The 7,107-nt window shown below is 38.5% G+C and overlaps 1 protein-coding gene across 1 annotated transcript; it reads right to left on the bottom strand.

Moving 5' to 3' along the window:
- Nucleotides 1-819: 819 nt before the first annotated feature.
- On the bottom strand, nt 820-6,690 carry LOC143413016 (uncharacterized). Its single transcript, XM_076875119.1, has 14 exons — nt 6,533-6,690; nt 5,445-5,613; nt 3,812-5,104; nt 3,573-3,712; nt 3,233-3,437; nt 3,054-3,155; nt 2,778-2,968; nt 2,553-2,694; nt 2,031-2,468; nt 1,883-1,933; nt 1,753-1,797; nt 1,604-1,668; nt 1,419-1,527; nt 820-1,299 (listed from the first exon to the last, which is right to left on the bottom strand). Exons 2-9 carry the CDS (start codon nt 5,611-5,613, stop codon nt 2,326-2,328), a joined length of 2,385 nt encoding a protein of 794 aa, XP_076731234.1. The 5' UTR covers nt 6,533-6,690; the 3' UTR covers nt 820-1,299; nt 1,419-1,527; nt 1,604-1,668; nt 1,753-1,797; nt 1,883-1,933; nt 2,031-2,325.
- Nucleotides 6,691-7,107: the final 417 nt, after the last annotated feature.

Below are 7,107 nucleotides of genomic sequence, written 5' to 3'. Positions count from 1 at the left end.
TAACTTTGAAGATAAAACGGTGATAAAGTCCTAATGTTTTCATGAAACTTCCTTTTTTTCCCCATCTGAGCATCGGGGAAAAGGCTGTCTTGCAATTGTTGAGGTCACTAGTGTGTGCCCCATTTCTTCCAGGATCACTCTCTTTATAGGTTTTAGTGGACTCCTAGTACTGCGAAGTGGTTTCATGGTACAAAGGGATTGTATTCCAAGATCTGGGAGACTGTAGAAATGAGCAGTGATGGCCTTCCTACCATCTTTCCAGAAAAATAAGTGATCTGGAAGCTGTTAGGCTGACTTACAGCAGCAGCACTTTCTGCACCTGCATAAACTCCAGGACACATTTAATAACGGTGTTTGTTGCTGTATGTGCTGCAGCTTTTAAATTTTTAATAATACATATTTTGTTAATATTTTGGCTATGGTGTCTTGTTATGAAATGTACAAGAGTAAAAGTGTTTTTAGCAGGTGCTTCAAAGCTAAGTTTGACTGGGAAACTCAAAGCTCAATAGTCTGTATCAACAGAAATTCCCTGCAGCCTATGTAATATTTCATGCGTCATAATTTATTCTACTCTATCTTGCAAATACATATTTGTGTGGCAATGTCATGCACAACACACACAACTATTAGATCCTTAAGATCAAACCCGTGTCATTCTTTTGGTCCACTGCAGTGCAGTAGTCAAAAAAAAAGAATAAGTGAAGTGTCCACAGATGGCCAGGATAGAGCCCAGAGTGTTAATGTTTAAAATGTATAAAAATATTATTGATTACAATTCTTTACTGTTAATATCAACAATAAGCTTTTTATTTTGAAATTACAAGTTTAAAAAAAATGCTGTTACATTTACATTTAATGCTGTTACACTGTAATCCTTTATTATAAGTATGGACACAGAATCAAGTGAACAACATTTTGAAATAAGTTTAATTGGAATTTTGTACTACGCAAAAAAACAACAACAACAACAACATATTAAACAAACAAACAAACAAACAAACAAACACAGCCAGTGCCTTCATTTGTCCATCACATGTCAAACATAGCACTGACCCTTAGTCCCTGCTCATCAGCACATGCTTTCAAAAAGAGCTCCATGTCCTCTGCAAACTGAAAAACAAAGAGGAACAAGTCCCTTGCTCCAGTGTCTTCTTCCTCTGACATGTCTCTTAAGACCCTCTGCTGGTCCCCTTGATTTAAGGACACATATTTGGGCATTGTTACGTGTCCACGGAAAAGTGCCTTATTTTGGACAACCCACTGCACAGCAGGACGCAGATCTTCAACAACTGCTGGCTCCTGTGTCAGGCAAACGGGGATAAAAACATAGTTATTTCTCTGTTGCAGAACAGTTTTTTAACAGTTATTCAAATGTCACTAACCATGTAATTACACTACTGGTTAAAGTGAATACTGACCTGACCGACTTCCTGGAACTTGCGCTTTTTCAGTCTGAAAATGGGCACGTGTTGTCCTTCAAGCACAGCTTTGGCTTCCTCTCTCCAGTGTGCAAATAGCTTGCCAGAGCTTAACAGAAAATGTTGATATTGTTAAGGTGTGTAAACTTTGACACAACATAGAACAGAAGTCAAAATATAAATACCTCCTGAGATCAAAGTTCTCCATCAACAGCAAGCACCACCATTTACGCAAGTAGGGCATGTCTGACTGTAAAATATTAATATGAAACATATTTAACAACTTTCAAAAGATTCAAGACTCCATTGCTGTGAAAGTAAATAGAATACTTACTATAGTATAGTCAAATGAAGCATCCAGTGCCACGTACAGAGCAGACTATTTGGAAGAAAAAATAAAAATGTCATTTTTTTTACAAGTTTAAATTAGCTTCTGAATCTCAAGAAGAGAAGAGAAAAATTACCATCAGCATGAAGATCCCACAGTCAACTCCATAGTCTTGGCTTGGAAAACCCTGTATTACATTGAAAATAAAGGCTCGTTAATAAAATCCCTTAAAAGAAGACTAGTGTAATTCATATTATTCACCATACACTTAAACTAGCACATACCTTCAAGTCAAAGCTCTTTTTTTCTGACCACTGCCCGGGAATGATCTTCACTGCAAGATTCCTTTTTTTTTTAAAGACAGTTACATTCACAAGTTAACAGATGTCATCATGATGGGTGTGAAATGTTTATTGCTAATAGCACCAACTGTAACTACAGGCCTTAGGAACACGACCTCAAAAAAACAGCATAACAAAATGAAAAAGTACAGTCACATGCTCACAGTTGGTCAAAATAAAGCATTAACAGCTTTAAGTTAAGGTTGGCATATTTTATAAACTAATTTTTAATGGTGTTTTATGTTAAATCGTAAACACAGACGTTTGGCATGTGCTTCCAGGACAGGAGAAGGTCAGCAAAATCCCGGGGACTTTCAGCACGAAGATTAAATTTAACACTGTATACAATGCCATGTGGACATAGTATTACAGACCATCCTCCTGCAAGCAAAGATTTAAAAAGTTGTTTGTAATTGTAATTACATTTTTTAATGCTACTTCTAATAATCGCTAAGTGATGCTTACCAGAGGCACCCCATATGCTTTGAAAGACCTTATCATATGTCTGCCTGCTCTTCATCTTCTCCCTCAGTCTGGTGATGAGATCAAAGCGGGAGCCTTTGGAGTCGATGTTGCATGCTTTACACAATTTTCTTACCACTCCAACCTGACAGCAATTAGGGAAAACTGTAAATGGAACAACCCCAGAACTTTATGTCACATATTCTGAAAACTTCAAAGCAATGTTACCTTTTGTTTGGCAAGTTCATCCAACAGACGGTCTTCTGTGACACTGCTAAGCTTTGCTTCATGTGAAGAGCTTGTTCCTACTTTTTTAAACTCTGTGTTAAGCACAATGTCACTTGTTCGAGTTTCACTCCCGATCCATGGTGCCCAGTGCGTGTAACTTGGTGGAACGGAAAATGGATTCTTCACACCGCCTACAGAAAATGGCATGTTTTTAATTACAATCTAAATTACTTTAAAACACTGAATGACTTTCAAAAAGTTTTTGCCATCACTCACTTGGAAAAAACCCACGGCTTATCATTTCCAGGTGAATAGAGTTCCAAAAACCTTCAATGTCATGTTCACCATTGAAGTCTTCCGGGGCTTTGAGGTCACTCACTATAATAAATTGACTCATAAAAACATGCACATAATGTACACAATGAACTATATACACAAATGTACATTAAACTTACCTGCTAACTTGAACACCCCTTTTCTGTGTAAGTCCATAACTACCACAGGGGGGTGAAACCCACAGTTTATGCAGGAGTACATGTATTCTGCGTCAGTCAAAGCCTCAAAATGGCAATAAGCATGGAAAATGGTATCCCGAGAAGGAAACTTCACTCTTCTTAAGCCCTCCAATGAGTCAATGACCCTTGAAGCAGATACATGGTTCTGTAATATGACAATAGGGTGAAGAAGACTATGATTACACAGATATTTAAATTTGGGCACCAAAATATCATAATGACACAAACACATTTTTAAAGCAATCTTCAGATGAGTATATTTTATTTTTGTGATCCTCACCTGCAGATTTTCTCTCAAAAGAAGGCAAAGTTCAAGAGACAAAACAACATGGTTGTCAAAGTTGTGAAGCCCATCTGTCCACTCCTGGTACCTGTAGACCATGTGGCACCGAGGACACGATCTATGGTGTGTTGAAACATCTGTTAAAGACAAATCACATTAATGTCAAAACATTAGTATAGGAACAATTATAACTAATTATTTCACACTGATGTTTAATCTTATTCATTAAAACTTACTCTCAATCACTCCCATCATGCTGACAATCCTCGCTTTATTGGTAACTAGAACAGCCTCATCAAGTTTTGGGTGCTCTGGGCACACCTGGCACAACGTTTCACATGGAAAGAGCTGTTTCTGATGATCCATTTTCTGTGAGATGACATTTTCTGGAAGAGATCCAGGTATTTTTTTCTCTTTAAAAATATAGCGTATACTCCTTTCGACGGCAGCATTGTCCTCAAAGGAAGAACTCTCCTGAGTCATCTGTGATGGGGTGCCTGATGATAGTGGTACAGTTGATTTGAAGATGTCTCTCTGTGTCTGGAAGAGATGCCATTTAGCTATGTTTTTATGAGGACATGATATTCGAGGCTTTGCACAAGCACAATGCCAGGTGTTCCTCAGAGCATTGTAAGTCACAAATATTCTGCCAAGACGGCAGAAACTGTGTATTTCCGGCTCAAATACAGACAAACAGATCTGTGTTGAGGATCCACCAAAATCCACCCTCACACAAAGTGGAGCATGTGCCATCTGGGCAGCTTTCTGTCTCTTTATGCATGTAGCAGCTTTGGCCTCTCCAAAAAATTTAAGGTCCACCATTTCCATCACGATGTGCTCTTGAAGAAAAACCTCCTTTACAGTTTCTCGGCAGTAATCTAGTGAGCGAAGGTGCTCACATAAACTGAAGCCTAGTCCGCTCCGCTGGGCCAGCAACTGGTATTGCTGACATTCCTCCAGCTCACATCTAATATTGTGAGACATCCCCCATGTTTTCCTCTGAACGTGAACTGGCACAGAAAACCCATGGCCAGTTCTCTGCACAGCAAATAACCCTGTAGTTTCATCTACACAAACACACTGCAGATGACTGGCCAGGCAAACATCTATTGATTGGTTGGAGTGCTTCCTCATCATGTGAGCCTTGTAGTTTTTGGTACGAAGAGCAAGGCCACAGTGAGGGCATGTCATTTTCATGGACTTTCCATCAGCTGCAGTTTTATTGAACACAGAGGGTAGAGCATATGAATGTTCTAACAAAGACTCAGAAAATGGTTCAGATCCCAAAGACAAAACCTTGGGGGGGAGACGGGGCTCCTCGAAGAGTACTGCCGGAGGAATACGGGTCTCCTCGGAGAGTTCAGCGGGAAGCAGTCCTGATAATGGTGGCTGACTTGGTATTGAAGAATGCTGACAAGACAATAAATGCCTTGCCATATCCCCACGCCGTATGATTGTAATCTTACAGACAGGGCAGTGAAAGTGTCCTATTGTCCTACAAGGCAGCCTGCACCGGCATATCATTTTATCTGTAAGAGAAAAAAACAAACAAATAAACAAACAGATGTAATTTAAATGTAGTTGTATAGAATGCAATCAATTTGTCTAACAATCAGATTGTACATGTTAACAAAAACATCCAAGCCAACCTCAATAATGAAAGTTAAATGGTATGGATCACAAAAGTTATGTCTAGGAAAGTGGTGAAAAGTAAATAAAAATATATTTTATAAAAACACTATTTTTGTTGCAGATGAATGAACTGAACTGTACAATATCAACAGCAACTTTTAAGTCAACAAAGATACTGCAGAAGTGCTTAAAAAAGTGCATATTTATAACTATAAAGTATATTTAATACAAACATACCTTTGAAAGGCAAAGCATTTTTTATATGCACACTTAGATGCTCCTCAATCTTTGCCCTGACAGTAGGGCTGAAAGTGGGGCACAGAGGGCAGTGAAAGAGTCCTCTGCAACACGTGTTGCATTCCTGCAATTCTGGCTTTAAGCCCGAATTCCAGATTGATAAGTGCATCTAAAACAGAGAGAGAAACAGATAAACACCATATACACATTTAAGTTAAGGTTCTAGCAGAAATAACAATTTACAGTTGGCATGTAATAGATTTGGGAAGAAAATCCTTGAAAAAAACCCCACAAATATTTTACAAGACACTTTAATTTGTGAGACATGTTTCTATTGACATATAACAGTCAATTGAACAGAGGCTAACTAAAATCTGGGCAATAAAAAAGCTGTACAGAATAGAATGACGAATAGAAGTATTGATAAATATATAAATCTGTTTGTGACGAAATTTACAGTGTTGACGCTAACCAAAGGTGTCACAACAAGTACACACTTTCCTTACTACAGTTTAGATACCTCTGTTTAAAAAGCACCGACTCGACTTTTTAGTCAAGTCGAAGTAAGAAGTACAGGGTCTAAAATATAATTTATGTACAAAATTTTGAAGTAATCTTGCGTCCAAAGCACGCGTGCGGGGGGCTGATTTACAAATGTACGGATTACAAAGTACAGATACGCGTGCTAAAATGTGAGAAGTAGAAGTATAAAGAAGTATACAGCAGGCACAAAAAAGTACAGGAGTAAAGTAAAGATACCAGAAAATTCTACTTAAGTACAGTATTGAAGTATTCGTTATTTCGCATCTCTGACGCCAACAATAAATCATACTCTAATGCAAAATGTGTTTTTTGCTTCTTCTCGCCCACAGAAGCCGTTAATCCAGCTCTCTTACTGAAACCAGGCCCAGGAAAAAGCATATCTGTGTGTTTCTCTGCCATGGAGCACGATGAAAAAACATTAAAATAAGGAGGAATGTTGTTGTAACGCAAAAAAAGTGGCAACATGATCATTGTAAGAAAACTAGACGATTCCTAGAATTATGAAATCACTAACGGCAAATTTATTTAAGAAAGACTTAACCAACCTTTGCGATCAACTTGCAAGACTTCCACGGTATCCATGCGTGTTTACGGCTACTGTGGAGGTCACGTGCTTCCGGCTACTGTGGAGGTCACGTGCTTCCGGCTACTGTGGAGGTCACGTGTTTCCGGTTAGTGTGGAGGTCACGTGTTTCCGGTTAGTGTGGAGCTCCACAGTGGCTGCAGCCAGACCCTTCTCCCTCCCTCCTGTGCTGAATCATAAAGCGAACGAATCACTCAGGACTCGCTCACCCCCTCCCTCCTGTCTCACAGCTTCTTCTTCTTGGTTGGCAAACAATGTTAAGGCGCATTACCGCCCCCTGGCTCACAGCTCAGTGGACATTTAGATGAGAAAATATATATTTAACACATTTAAGGAAAATACTAATAAAATAAAAATAAACAAAATAAATGTTTATTAAGCAATTTTGATAGGAAATTGCTTAATTTTAGAAATGTTTTTGCTCTATAAAATAGTTGTTTTCTTTTAGAATCATTCATCTAAGCAGTAGGATTTACATGAAAAGAGAAACAAATTAAGTTTGAGTGAAAATGTACATTTTCTGCACTCTCTGGTCAA

Source organism: Maylandia zebra, linkage group LG16 (genome assembly GCF_041146795.1).
Source record: "Maylandia zebra isolate NMK-2024a linkage group LG16, Mzebra_GT3a, whole genome shotgun sequence".
Taxonomy (NCBI): Eukaryota; Metazoa; Chordata; class Actinopteri; order Cichliformes; family Cichlidae; genus Maylandia; species Maylandia zebra.
Note: the sequence above shows the minus strand (reverse complement) of the source record. Positions and strands in the feature narration are given on the sequence as shown.

Excerpts from the sequence above, each read along its gene's own strand:
- LOC143413016 (XM_076875119.1), bottom strand. The coding sequence starts at position 5,613 with ATGCACTTATCAATCTGGAATTCGGGCTTAAAGCCAGAATTGCAGGAA. Across the intron at positions 3,156-3,232 it reads AGGGGTGTTCAAGTTAGCAG|TGAGTGACCTCAAAGCCCCG; the intron begins GTAAGTTTAATG and ends AATTTATTATAG. Across the intron at positions 2,469-2,552 it reads AAGCATATGGGGTGCCTCTG|GAGGATGGTCTGTAATACTA; the intron begins GTAAGCATCACT and ends CTTTGCTTGCAG.